This window comes from Camelus bactrianus, chromosome 25, assembly GCF_048773025.1.
Source record: "Camelus bactrianus isolate YW-2024 breed Bactrian camel chromosome 25, ASM4877302v1, whole genome shotgun sequence".
NCBI lineage: Eukaryota > Metazoa > Chordata > Mammalia > Artiodactyla > Camelidae > Camelus > Camelus bactrianus.
The window spans coordinates 2,382,501-2,396,710 of record NC_133563.1 but is presented as its reverse complement, the minus strand read 5'-3'; the positions used below and the strand labels follow the sequence as shown (position 1 = coordinate 2,396,710).

Below are 14,210 nucleotides of genomic sequence, written 5' to 3'. Positions count from 1 at the left end.
TTTTGCTTGTAAAGATAAAACATGCTCATTGCAGAACACTTAAATGAAAAAAACTTAAAAGAATCTCTATACCACCATCCATAGACAAGCAACAGAAAAAACTTGTAGAATGTGGAAAAAAATTATTTTGGGTTCATAGTATGTTTTTCTTTTGTTTTGAATGCACATGTGCATGACGTGTGACCACCCTGATAGGCTGTATATAGGTCATATGTGTATAAAATGCCTTACAAAGTCTTTTCTAATATAAAAGGGTTTGGGAAATATGTGGTGATTACTGAAAGACATTTTAAAACTGGTGAATTCAGCAATCCACTAGTTTTTTTTTTTTTTTTAAGATTTATCTTCAGTAATTTAATGTTTTCAGAATGTAGAAATTCTTTTAGGATGGAAAAAAGATGTAGATGATTCTATCTTGAGTTAAATCCGTCACGTCGCTTGACAGTTCTAGAGTCTCAAAGTTGTGACCATAGGCAATGCCTTATTGTTACCTGAAGGCTGGGTTCACCTCTTGGTGGGTGATGAGCCAAAAGACACAGCTAAGCCAGAGACCCGGAGAAGGGAGGGCTTATTACTGGCAGCAAGTCGGGAGACTGCCAGGGACCTTTCCTAAGGCAGTGGCTCCGCAGGAGCAGCAGTGGAGAAGTTTGTAAGCTAAGGATGCACGCCTGTTCTCAGAGGGGCTCGAGCAGAGGAGAATTCAGCAGAGACTGGGGCAGCGCTGACAGAGTCAGAGCCTTAGTTGATTGAAGTCGGGAGGGTCAGAGAGGGTCAGCATCATCTTTCCGTAGGTTCTGGGGACTTTGCACTTGGTCACCATCCTCCACCAGCTCCAGGATGCTCATCAGAGTGGGACGCATATCCCCCGAGGAGGAGGGATGAGGGTACTTTTTTATCACTGAGCTATTGCTTCTTGACTGCCTTTCCTCTGTTTCTGCATTCCTTTGTTCCCTTAAGATCAGTAATTACTGAGACCTGTTCAAGGGCAAGCATGGTGGCCAGGCTTAGATCACAACATGGCTTAGGCCAGAAATGGCTTCTCGTATGTCAAAAGGCACATCCGGTTCTTTTCCTCCCAGGACCCTGCACCCTATATCTGCCTACAGTGTGACCTTATAGCATTGTGTATTCACTTAGAATATTAAGTTTGTATTAAATTTATTGAGCGTCTTCTATATGTCAGGCACTGAGCAAACTGCTGGGGATATAAAAATAAATAACATGTCATCATTGCCCTAAGTAAGGTATGATCTAGTGAGAGAGACTGACCTTGGTTCTAAATACAGTGTGATCAGAGCCATAAGATGGATCTAGAGAGCATAATAGGGAAATGTGGGGTGGTCTGGGACAGCCGGGCCAGGCAGGGTTGTGAGCACGTGTTCCTGGCTGACATTTCACTCGAATGGAGTTTTAAGGGAAGGATGGACTTAGCCAGGCCATGGTGGGGTGAAGAATATTCTAGGAAAAGGATGCAGCGCAGTGGAAGCCTGAGTGACCCAGGGGCATTTGGAGAGCCAGTCACTCAGTAAAGAGTTCAGAGGTGGGGTGTGGATGGGAGCCAGGTGAGTCACAGAGGTCTTTCTGTGCCCTACTGAGGCTCATGGACTTGATGCTTAACATTATAAAAGGTCCTTGGATGTGATTTGGAGAATGGACCAGAGGTGAACTGTCAGGTCAGGGAGTCTGTTCAGTGGGTTGCTGGTGAGGCAGGTGAGAGATGATTGTTGTAGACACAACGGCGGCTGGTTGGTGATGGGCCAGTGAGCTGCTGATGTGGGTTGGTGAGAGAATTTACCGGAGATGAAGGATGAGACTAGGAGTTTGTTAGGGGTATGCTGCCGTAGACAACAGCGGGCTGCACAGAAGAGAGATGTCTGCGTGAGCCCCGAGGGCCGATTGCTGGGGTGTTTTATAAGGTCGGGTCACAAGGTGCCTGATCGGCTTGTGCACAAAGTCTCTGATTGGTGGTAGGTGAGGTAAGAGGTTTGGGGTCCATGAAAGGCAGCGGGGTTTGTGACTGATAAGGTGGGCAGCCTGAGCGCTGGTGAGGTTGGCATTCCCTAGGGCTATTAGTTTGTTAGAGCAAGCACCCCTAGTGAAGAGTGTGCTTTCTTTGTTGAGGGATCGCAGACAGACATCTGAGAGCCCAGAAATGGGGGCCGTTGGACTCTGAAGGACGTCAGTGGGCCCCACGATGGTGGGTGATGAGGGCTTGAATTCGGGCTGTTGAAATGAGTAGCACCCTGGATAATCGGCTTTAGAACTTGGAAGGGATTTTAGGGTTAGAGTTATCGACTGGAGCCATCCGCATAATGGCCCTGACGTGACTGTCACCGCACAAATAAAGTCTGAGGAGGAGGTGTAGAGTGAAGGTTTGAAGAGAAACATCAGAGCGGAAATAGCAGTAGTTATCACAGAGCGGGAGGAAGGTGAGCCTTGAAAAGAGACTGAGAAGGAGCACCAGGAAGGCCCGGGAAAAATCAGGGGATGTCAGACGCCTGGAATCCTGGGGACGAGGTGTCAAGGAGGAAGAAGTGGTGAAGATGCTGCAAAGACGCCAGATCAAGGGTACAAATGTTTCTTGGATTCGCCATAAAGAGACAATGGAGAAGAGTGTCCGTGGGAGTTAGGGAGATACACTGATGCTGCAAGCCAGGGTCATTTTAGTCAGGAGTCTTCAGTCTCAGCTGAAAAGTCAACTCGAATTAGGTTTTAGGCCAAAAAGGGGCTGAGTAACTAGGATGTTTGAAGATCCAAACTGTAAGAATTTGAGAGGGTCCAGTAGAACGAGGAACTTTCAGATCCTTTTCAGGAGAATCTCTTGCCACTTCTTTGTTTCTTTCTGCCTGTTACTTGCCTTCTTCTCACCGCAGTCCTGCTGTCTAGACTTGGAGGGCAGATGTTCACCTCTGTATTGGGGTCGTTTTTCCTTTCTTTGATTCTGAAGATTAAAAACCTTGGGGGGAGTGGCTGAGATTGCCCACATTGGACCAAGTGCTGTGCCTCGGCCAGCTGCTGGGATCTTGGGGATGAGAGCATGAGAGAACACGGCGGCTCCCAAGGAAGTTATGAGAGTAGAGGGCGTGGAGGTCCTGGTATGTGGAGGGAAGCTTTCTAGGCAGACAGTCTTTTTTGTTTGTTTGTTTTTGTTTTGTTTTTTTAAGAGCAGTTTCAGGTTCACAGCAGAATTGAGCAGAAAACACAGAGTTCGCACAGAGCCCTCCCCACCCACACACATATACTGCCCTACCCCCAACATCCCTCATCAGTGTGGCACATTTGGTACAATCGATGAACCAACATGGACACATTATTATCAACCAAAGTCCACAGTTTACATGAGGGTTCACTCTTGATGTTATACCTTCTATGGGGTTTTGACAAATGCGTAATGACATGTAGCCACCACCATGGCATTATACAGAATGATTTCATTGCCCTAAAAATCCCTTGTGCTCCATCTATTCATTCCTCCCTCCCTCCCTCTCCTCAAACCCCTGGAAACCATGATCTTTTTGTTGTTTCTGTAGCTGTTAGGCAGACAGTCTTGTAGGTGTCCACTCCAAGTACACGTAAGTGGAATGGGAAATAGGAAGGTGAGTGTAGATTACCCTTTCAGGAACCTTGGCTGTGACAGTGAGTGTTTTGTTGGTAACTAAATAGGGACAGTTGGACATTGGTAAGGTTATTTTATAACCAAATCATTGATGGAGATTTACTAATGATTCAAAATGCATTTGAAAACAAGAGATAGATGTTACTTTTAATGTTTATGGGGAGAAAATTTCTGTGCAGATGTATTCTTATGTACAAAGAAATTTTTAAAACAGAGGAAGTCTGGTTATAATCACCAATTCCAAAATAATTTTATTTGTGGTCACTTTATTGCAGATCTGTTTTCTCTGGATAGTCTCCTGTGTTTGAGATGATCTTAAGCCATATCTGTAGAAAGAAACCAGGCATATTAGAGTTTGCAAAAGATCCTTGAGGTCATGTGTTCCAAGACACTTAGACTCCAAAGAGGTGAAGGAATCACAGATACAACAGTGCCTTTCAGAAGAAGAGGGGCTGTTGTCTCCTTGGGTTTCTGTTTAGAGAGTGAGGAAGTCTTTCCTAGAACCTTCTTCCATAGCCCTCCCTTCATGACCCACTGTCCAGAATTGGAGCACAACATGCTTCTGAAACCTGTTGCTGGAAAAAGGAAAGTGGTAACCTCATTCATGTGAAACAAGAAGGATCTGCCCCCGAGAACCGTGCACCTGAGGAAAGTCGGGGCTCCCCAGCGGGGAAGGCAGGGGAAGGGCTGTGAGTAGGGGCCCTGCAGGGTCTGCGGCTTGAGGTACGGTCAAGAGCTCGCCATTTATTTGTATTTTATCCTGTGGTCAGTGAGACACTCCCAAAGGTTTTAAATCAGGGAATAGATCAGGTCAGGTTTGTGTTTCAGAAATAATCATCTTCATAAAACAGCTGTGATCAGACATGAGGTAGCAGGTCATTCTTACCCTAGCCTGAAACGCACAAAAGTTGGCTGCAGAGTTGAATTGATGGTGGGGTTTCCAGTATCTTCCCATATTACCTGCATTCCGGTCTCTTGTCATATATTTATATGCTGTCGATCGTTCTGTGTGTGTCTTTGGCCATGAAATTAGGGTTGGTGATATCCTTGGATTAGCTGTAATCCGGGAAGTGGGTTTGTAAAAAGTCAGGAGTGTAATCATCCTTCTTACAACCTTGATTATGTTTATTTTTTAAATACCTTCATCAGGATGCATTTTTAAAAATTGCTGTCAAGTTGCTTACTGTTTTTACTGATTGGGGTGTTGGGGTGTGTGACACACGTACACGTATACAACTGTTGTACAGATGGGCTGTGGTAAATGCTGAAAGGGGGGTGGGGGGAGCCTGATGTGGTTGGCACCTGGGCAGCTGGGGAGAGCCATAGGAGTGTGTGGGGTCTGTAAAGGGCAGTGAGTAATGGACATGATGGGACAGGTTCTTTGAGATAAAGGAAAGAGCAACATGAAAAAGAAAAGCAAAAAAGCCAAGGAGTAACACCAAGGTGCCCTGTATGGATAGAACATAGACTTGGGGGAAAGACATTGGAAATAAAGCCATGAACGGATCACGGAGAGGAAGGCTGAAGAGAATGGAGCTCACACGTGCTGGACCTCATAGGACAGGCACTGTGCCCGGGTCCTGATGAGGGAGACAGCTGTATCCCCGTTTCTATGAGGGTCTGAGGCTCAGGAGAACCAACTTGCCTGACTGCTCATTGCCAACAGTTGGGAGTCTACATTTGCAACCAAGTCTGTCTTAACTTGAGAGTTCTGTTATGTGCTAAATATCCCTCCCACTGTCTCGCTACATCCTGCTTAACATGTTAGCATCTGACTTTTATTCTCAGGCATTGTTGATGGGTTCTGAGCGGGAATGAACCCCTCCAGAGGTGTTTATCGGGGAGATGAGGTGGTGGCCTTGTGGAGGCTGGATGGCTAACGACACTGGAGGCACTAAATGACTCTGCTGTCAGAACCATGTTTTCCAGAGAACTGAAGGTCAGATTCTGTACCCAGTTTTGTTCCTTCCTGGCTGCCTTTCCACTAACAGGACATTGGTTCCACTTGGACTTAGTCCTCTTTTCGTGCCTACCTTCTTGCTTCCTTAACCAACAACTTATTCAAATAAGACTAACTCTGGACTGACTACTAACTGACCAAGAAGTTCCTCAATCCGTAACCTCGGACGCAAAGATGTTTCTTCTATTAAAATTGACATGATGAACTCTGATAGAAAATGTTGTATCGTTCGTTATGCCAGTACCGAACTCTTGTCTTTTTACACCAGTCATCTCCAGAAGGTAAACAGGGAAAATGTCGAGTGCTTGTTCTTTATTCTTTAAAAACACAGCTGGAACTGTTTGAACTAACTGAAAGTAAAAATAAGTTCCATGGCAGATTATGCCGTATCTTTTCTTTGCACGTTAAAAATAAAAGAAAGAAAGAAAGAAAAGGAAATGGAAAACATACCATACTTCTAGAAGGCCCTGCCATTGAATTGGATATTGGAATGGTATCGGTGGTGTATTTATATCTGCCGCATTTTCTCCCACACATCAGCCATCTTTGGCACACATGTGTTGGATATTTGCCATGTGAGTTGAAAAGTTACCACATAGCGAAGATCTCGTTGAGAAGTGTTGGTGAATCATTTTGGTAGAAATAATGTCAGTTCTTTTAATTATACATATCTTACTGATCTGCCAGAGGTGAGTTTTCTTTTTTCTTTTACCATTTTGTGTCAGTCTTTCAATAAATGTCAGCATTTCCCTACAGCAACTAAAAATAGAAATTACATAAAGACTAGTGTAATTTTCATGAACTTAAAAAAATTACATAAGAAATATTATAACTTAATGTTGGTTTTACTCCATCTTCTAATTTGAAATGGAGTGAAATGCTTCTATGGTTAAATCATAGCTCGTTTGCTGTTTGCTGTAAAAGTTTCAAGAATATATATTTCAAAATATGTGTGTTTTTTTTTTTAAATAATACAAAACAAATGCAGCAGAACTCAGCATACTTGAAACACGTTTTCTGAATTTATCGTAAATCTCTACCCCAGAAGGTTTTTGTGTGTATGGCTTAGGCCTGGCTGGTTATTTCACCGTCTATCTCAATCCTGGATTGATTGCACTGAACAGCACAGAATGAATCACATATGGTCCCACTTTGTCCAAGTTTGTAAGACCTCTGGGTTGGAACTCCATTTGATCAGAGCGAAGCTAACTATCGCAGAAATTTGGCTAAGGTCAAAATCATATGTATATATATTCCAGTTAGAATGTGTGTATTCCTGTTGGAAGTAGTGGTGTTTTGCTGTTCGTTGACTCAATGGTTATTGCTTCTAAAATACTGATGATATTTCATCTCCCTTTTATAATGATTGTTGTTGTTATTAAATTCTGGATAGGAATCACGTTACCTATGTGGACTATGACAGGTATTCAAAATGTATTCAGATAAAATTTATGAATATATCAAAAATCTTTCTAAAACTGGACAGAAGGAGATCGAAATACAAAGCTTACCTTAAAAGAACTGGAAGAGGAAACCCATTGTCACCTTTATAGTTTCTTATTCTCTCTTTTTTTTTCTCTGTGGGCTATTTTAAAAAGAGTAAAGTGGATTTAAGATAGATTTTCAAGCTTAGGTATTACCCCCAAAATACATCAAGGTGAGTGGGGTGGAGCCTCTGGCCTCCAAGGCCCCGCTTTTAGGGGTAGGTGAAGGTGTCCAGGCTAACTGTCTGCCTCTTCAGACCCCTTTGCTCCCTGCTTTGAGCTTTTCCCTCTTTCTGATCTTTCCCTTATTGCTTTATTTATTTATTTTTGGCCAGCCCCCCCCTCCCCCCGGGCAACCACGTGCTTGGGATCTGTGTGTCTGGACTGCCTTCTCTAACAGTTCAGCCTGAGTGTCAGCAGAATGAAAACCAGATGGACCAGCAGTTTCCCACTGTTATCTCCCAGTCGACTCTGGCAGGGCCCCCTCTAGCCCTCCTTCCTTGGCATGACAGAAATATTTGCCTTTATTTAGGGAGACTCGGATTCGCTGCCCTTACCTCTTCCCTGAGCTGCAACACAAGCGGAAAGCTATTTATTCCCCTTGTGGCTGAGGTGGGGCGAGGTGAGTAGACCATGCACCGAATTTAACCTCTTGAAGAAGTCGTTTTAAACCTGCCTAACTTCTGTATTTTTCTAGAATAAGTGATTTACTGATAACCGGTTGTTAAATGCTCTGGGATAGCAATACGAAGACAGATTTTTAATAGTAAGTTATAGGCAGAGATGCTCTTCCTGTGTGTCTTACCATCACCTCACTCGGAACTCTTACTGTGGGGCCCGTCCCTGCTCCTGGGCCAGCAGCAGACTGACGCCGCCCTGATGCTGTTAACGCGATCATCATTCAGAATGTTCTTACGGAATGATGGTTACTTTCAGTCTCTTCCTGTATCTTCCCTAATAAGATACCAACGTTATTTTGACTTTCAGTTGTTGTGTTTGGTTGCAACCCAAGTCTTATAAAATTGCTTTAAATAAAGGTGAGGTAGATTTAGAATGGTCATAGTAATAATTTGGGCTTTTCATTTTCTTTTAATAAGTGACTTGAGTAATTTTGAGGGTTTTTTTTTTTTTTCACTGTGGTGTTCATAATATTTTAAAAGATCGATCCTTTATTACTAGTCTCTGTTTCTTTACTTTTCAAAAAGTCCAAATGAGAGATACCTTTGCCTAAGGCTGCAAGAGGTGCCTCAAAAACATTTTTGGGGTGTGCTTGTGTATATGTGTACACGTTTGTAGAAATTTAGATCTAAAGAAAGTAAAAAGCTTTCTTTTCTTTTTTTTCTTTTTTTTTTTTTTTACTGGCAGTCTGTTTCTTTGAGTAGATTAGACTGAGAAAAGAAAAGCTGAAAGTTCCAAGGGAAAAATATACTTAGTCTATAACAGTCCTGAAGTGCAAATGTTCATTATTGGGTAATCAGGAAGTTTTTCTCAAACTGTCACACAGTCATGAAAAAATATTAGGAGGGTCTTGAGTTCCTTTTAGTTCTCATTTTGAGTACTTCTCCACTTTTTTTTAAGGGGGGGGGGTAATTGGATTTATTTATTTATCTTTAGAGGAGGTACTGGCGATTGAACCCAGGACCTCGTGCGTGCTAAGCATGCGCTCTACCACTCGAGCTGTACTCTGCCCACCTGCTTCTCCATTCTTTGCCATTAATTGAAGTCTTGGTGTCATATTTTCAAAAGTGATGGCTCATAAACTCACAGATTCTAAGTAAATAATAACTTCACTTCATTGTGTGACATTTGGCATTTATGTAGTGGTGATTTTTCAAACAGGTCAGAAAAAAAGGGAAGTAAGAGGTATATCCAGGAGACATAGCCTGTTTCGTCTGTTAGGCTGGAAAACTCAGCATGGAAAGGGGATGGCAGGTGTTACAAACAGTCATTGCAAAACACCGGCTCCTACCACCATCCCACCTGCATAACAGAGCTTCAGATTGTGTTATTTCTGAGCTTTCTGAGGGGTTCATCCCCCCCTCCACTTCCTCATCTATTTTTTGCCTTTTGCTAATGTTGGCTTCAGCTTCAAGGGAAGTTGTGCTGTTGCATATAACACCACCACGGTAGCATCTGCCCAAGCCAGAAATAACAATAGGATGTAAAATTAACCTGTTAGAAATGAGGTCCTGCCATCTGTGCTGCACCTTCTTAAGTGAGGTTTGGATGATAAAGTCCTGATTTAAGCATCAGTAGATAAGCCTGTTTTACTGATAGAAGATGTTGGATTTCTTCTGTTGCCTGGCTTGTAAAAGAGATGAACCCCATTTATAAAACTGATGTGCTTAAAAAAAAAAACATCTGAGGTGCTTAAGGAGTGAAATAATGTTGATCATGGTGGCGTCCTCCAGATCGGACTGAGAAGCACTCCACGATGCCAGACTCACCTGTGGATGTGAAGACCCCGTCCAGGCTGACTCCTCCCACGATGCCACCTCCCCCGACGACTCAAGGAGCTCCCAGAACCAGTTCATTTACACCAACAACATGTGAGTTGACATTTCTGCATTTCCTGTTTCCATTTTAAAGGTCAAGTTAAAAAGTTTTATTCCTTCAAATAAAAATGAAAGAAGAGTAAGATCCAGCATGACTGTATTAGTCAGAAACGAAGGACGTCGCCCCTTCCAGCCCCCCCACCAAAATGATTTGTTTGCCACTGAAGAGGTATTGGGGCAGACGTATCACATCTTAAGTATAATTTATATGACTCGGTGTTTGCCTGCCTGTTCATTATTGTTTCAGAGTTGTGCTCTGTTGTGACTTCGGCATGTGAACACTGCACTTGGTCCGCAACTTCAGTCATTACCACTCTAACTTCTCCTTGCTTTAGTTTGTTCATTTTTGCTTGGAACATGTTAACATGCTCTAATTATCTCCAGGTGACTTCTGATCTCAATCCCATTTTCTTCCATTATTTACAAATAATGTTAAAGTCTAACATCCTTAAGGTAAAAGGGGGGGATCGTTCTATGCAACAGTTGCATACAGAAAACTTTCTGAAGTAAGGAGCATCATTCTTGTCTTAAAACCTGCCAGACGTTTTTAAACCTTTATTCCATTCTAGCTTTGTCTCAGGCCTTAAATTCTGAATCAATGGAGTGTATTGCTCTTTGTGTCAACCGAGGAAAGGATGGAAGGTTCTGACAGAATACTAACTTCCTCTCTTTCCTGTATTTTCCAGTAAGGGTAGCAGATAGCATTGGGTTGCTTGTTTGTTTCATTTTTTTTTTTTCTTTTTATCAATCTGAAAGTCCTGGTTAAAGTATAATCGAAGACCTGTGAAACTAATAAACGCTATCAGTTGCAGACAACACTGCTTACAGACCACGTGCCATGAATCTATGTATGAATGAAAAGTAACTAACAGGCAAAAATAGATCCATGGGGTTATAAGCAACAGGCAAAATACGCATGGAAAGCTAGTTATGCAGTGTTACACTGCCATTTAAAAGACCTTTCGAAATGTGTGAGGAGCTGCATGGTGCACAACCGTGCCAAGTTGTAACCCTGTCTTCTTGTATTTGGTGTGTTGTCACCCAAAGCTGCAGTGATAGGCACATGCCTCCTGTGAGAAGTCCTAGGGAGACGCCATTTCTTGGCAGGATGCTGTGGTGCTCATCTGGGACAAGAGACCACTTTACAATCTTGAAACTTTTAAAAAATAATGCAGTACTTAAAACATTTTCAGAATATTGTTGGAGGTAGTGTATCAAATTTACATTAAAATGATTAGATTATTTGATAAAGATCTAACATGATACAGTCAACATTTTCTTTAGTGAGACGTGCGTAATTTTTTCTGGCTTAGTTCTTACGGATTCTCACCTTAACATTAAAAATTTTATCAGATGAATTTACTAAATTACCACCAATCTGTGCTATTAGTTGGAGTGAGATCTCCCCTTTTGATTTCTTGAAATAACTCCTTGATAATTACCATATCCGTTTTGGCTTCTTATATAAAATTTGTGTTTTCCCTTACAAAGTGGTTAAGAAATATGAGGGGGAGAAAATAGCCTTCTAATTGGGTGGTAAGGTTAAAACTTGAAAGTCCCATTTCTATAAACACAGCTGTCAGTTGTGTGTACAAACCATGATTAAAAATGTCCAGCGATAAATTTAGTCTCCACCAAATGTACACTTACTCCAGGGGAGCAGTTTGGAAAGGCATAGTCCTGTTGTCCTGATGTAAGCCCGCAACACAAGGCTGACGTCCCAAACGCTGTCTGTTCTGGGTTTGAAACAGTTCAGGTGGCTGGCGTGTGTGCGCCTGGGGCATGGCTGCGCCTGGCTTACTCCCATTTGCCACCAGCTTCTGTGCAGAGTATCCGCCCATGAGGAGCCCTCCCATTTAGTTAGGGAGGATCGGAGTCCTCGGGAATCCCGTGAAGTCTAAAGCATCTCACCAGGTAGACCCAACTGCGTGTAAGTCACAGAGCCCACCAGACTGGAAGCGAAGGAGACTAGCTGGGATTTCCTGGTGCGGTGTTCTCTGTAAGTTCATTTCTTCTTTCTGATTTTGCGCCCTGGACAGTAACTAATGGCACGAGCCACTCGCCCACAGCCTTGAATGGTGCCCCCTCGCCGCCCAATGGCTTTAGCAACGGGCCTTCGTCTTCGTCCTCGTCTTCTCTGGCCAACCAGCAGCTGCCCCCGGCCTGCGGCGCCCGGCAGCTCAGCAAGCTGAAGCGGTTCCTCACCACCTTGCAGCAGTTTGGCAACGACATCTCGCCAGAGATCGGAGAGAGGGTCCGCACCCTCGTGCTGGGACTGGTGGTAAGCACCCGGAAACCGGCCCTCTGCGGGGGCTGGGGAGGGCGTGTTGGGGGGGCGTCAGGATGCAGCCTCCCTTCTCACAGCTGTTCTGTCCTGGCAGTTTCTGCACATGGGAGACTGCATGCAGCTCTGACAGTTCTGTCGTAGCAAGGGTTTCAATTCTGCATTCGGTGTTGACCCCACCATGATTTCTTTTACTGTTTGACTGATGAAGATATGGTTATAAACTTGTTGTTGTTGTGTTATCTTGGCCATCAGTGTGTATAAAATTTAATAAGTATATCCTCCCGGCATGGCTAGCATCTTCCAACAATGACAGAATGTTTTTGTTATGTTAATGATTTGCTTCATGTAATTGGGTGCTTATTGTAGCTTAGTTGCTTTGGGGGACTTTTATTATCAGCCTAGATGAGCAGTCATTTATAGGAAGGAACACATAATTCTTTTATGTTTTCGTTTTTAAGGCTAATAACATTAAAAAAATGTAAGATATACATGACATAAAATTTACCATCTTAACCTCTTACGAGCATGCAGTTCAGCAACACTTAAGTATATCCGCACTGTTGTGCAGCCATCATTACTGTTCGTCCCAGGACATTTTCATCACCTCAGGCTGAAGTGTTACCCATCAAACAGTATTACCTTGGTTTCTCCACCCACCCCCGATCCCTGGTAACCATTGTTTTTTTAAGAAACAGTTTTCTTCTATAGGTAGAATTACTAAAATCATTAATTTGAGAATAGAAGTGTTGATTTTGGCACATTATACTACATTCTGTACATTGTCACACTGGAAATTAGAACTTTTTTTTTTTTGCAGTCTAAATCACTTTTACATGTACAATGATTTTTCTATATAAGCAGAGGATTTTCATTTAGGAAGGTGATTTTCCCATAGCACACTGAGTCAGAGAGAAGCTATGAGTCATGTATTCAGGCCTTTCATGATCCAGGCTTACAGAGGAACTGAAATTCAGATGATGGGACGCAGTTCCTTTTTTCCTGATACAGAACTTTTTTTTTTTTTTTTTTAAATGGACTTGGATGGGCCACGCCATATCAGTTGTGTTTCACAAAAGAAGTTCTCCTGGTGAGAGTCTAGTGCAGTATATATACTTCAAATCACAGAATCTCACGTGTGACAGATTTTGCAGTTCAACTTTTAACCCTTCCCTCCCTCGCCTCCACACTTGAAGAGCAAAAAGCCTTGCCCATTTCCCACAGTTCATCAGCCTCGCTTCGTGCGGTCCAGGACGGGCAGTGGTTGTGACAGAAGTGTGTCAGTGTGCTGCAGTTACTTCTGGCAGTCTCTAATCTTTTCCTTTTTATTCATTCCTGAGTTTTGTGCAAAGTGTTTTCAACTCATACAAAGTTACATCAACCAACCACAAAGGAAATCCAAAGTAGTAATTGTATCAAATGAGTGGCCAATATGTTGTTACTAGTAAAAAAAATTTTTTTTTTGTAAACTGCTTTATAAATTTATGTTTTTTAATAATGGTTTCTATAATTTCAAGTGCAGAAAAAATTTAGTTGCTTTAAGTTGACTTTTTTTTTTCCCCCACATATTAAGTGGCAGATACTTGAGGGCAATATTTTAAGATACTTATCTAAAGACTTTCTGGAGATAAGTTAGGGAAAGGTAGAAGTTAGTAGTGCTTTGCATATCTTAGGTGGGTAGTGCACATTTGTCAAATGATGCATGAAGAGAGAATGAATTTTGTTTGAGCATTTGACTGCAAGCTTTTACACATGTCATTTTATTTATACACATTTTGCATGTGGGGAAACTGAGGTTTACAAAAGAAAAATATATGAGGCCATCCAACTGGTAGTGACAGGCCTACGATTTGAACTCAGGTTCATAATGACTCACATTATGCTGTTATTTAGATGGACTTAAGGCAGACTGGTATGTCTTTAAACACAGCTGGTGTGGCTTGAGAAAGTGAGCCACAGAAACAAAAATGAGAGGCAAAAAAAATGGACTCTCTCATCTCTGTTGCTGCATATAGGAAGTTAGTGTTTTTTCATAGCTCATGGAAAGATGTTTTGAGTTTGGGGATGTAAAAAACTTAGAACTTGGTGCCTGCATACTTCATCATAAAAGAAAAGGAACTTGCATAAAAAAGTCTGTGGAACAATATTCTAATGGTGTCAAGTCACGAATGTCCCAATTTTGTCAGATGTGAAGATAATTGAAGGGTTGAGGAAGTTGAGACTGAAGTTTACAGTTGTGATTCTTAGGGACCAAGGAAAATGTACCAAAGTGGTTAGTTGACTCAACACCTTACAATAGGTTGGTTGTCTA

At 42.4% G+C, this 14,210-nt stretch overlaps 1 protein-coding gene across 6 annotated transcripts in view; it reads left to right on the top strand.

The window, feature by feature from the left end:
* The window catches only part of RUNX1T1 (RUNX1 partner transcriptional co-repressor 1), a 138,791-nt gene that overhangs the window by 70,426 nt on the left and 54,155 nt on the right, over positions 1-14,210 (top strand). For 4 of the 6 annotated variants that reach the window (XM_074352946.1, XM_074352945.1, XM_074352947.1 and 1 more), the window contains 2 exons: positions 9,472-9,609; positions 11,655-11,896. In XM_074352946.1, coding sequence (XP_074209047.1) covers positions 9,472-9,609; positions 11,655-11,896 — 380 coding nt within the window. Of the gene's footprint in view, positions 1-7,592; positions 7,683-9,471; positions 9,610-11,654; positions 11,897-14,210 lie in introns of all 6 variants that reach the window. The other 2 variants (XM_074352944.1, XM_074352949.1) reach the window with 1 other exon arrangement.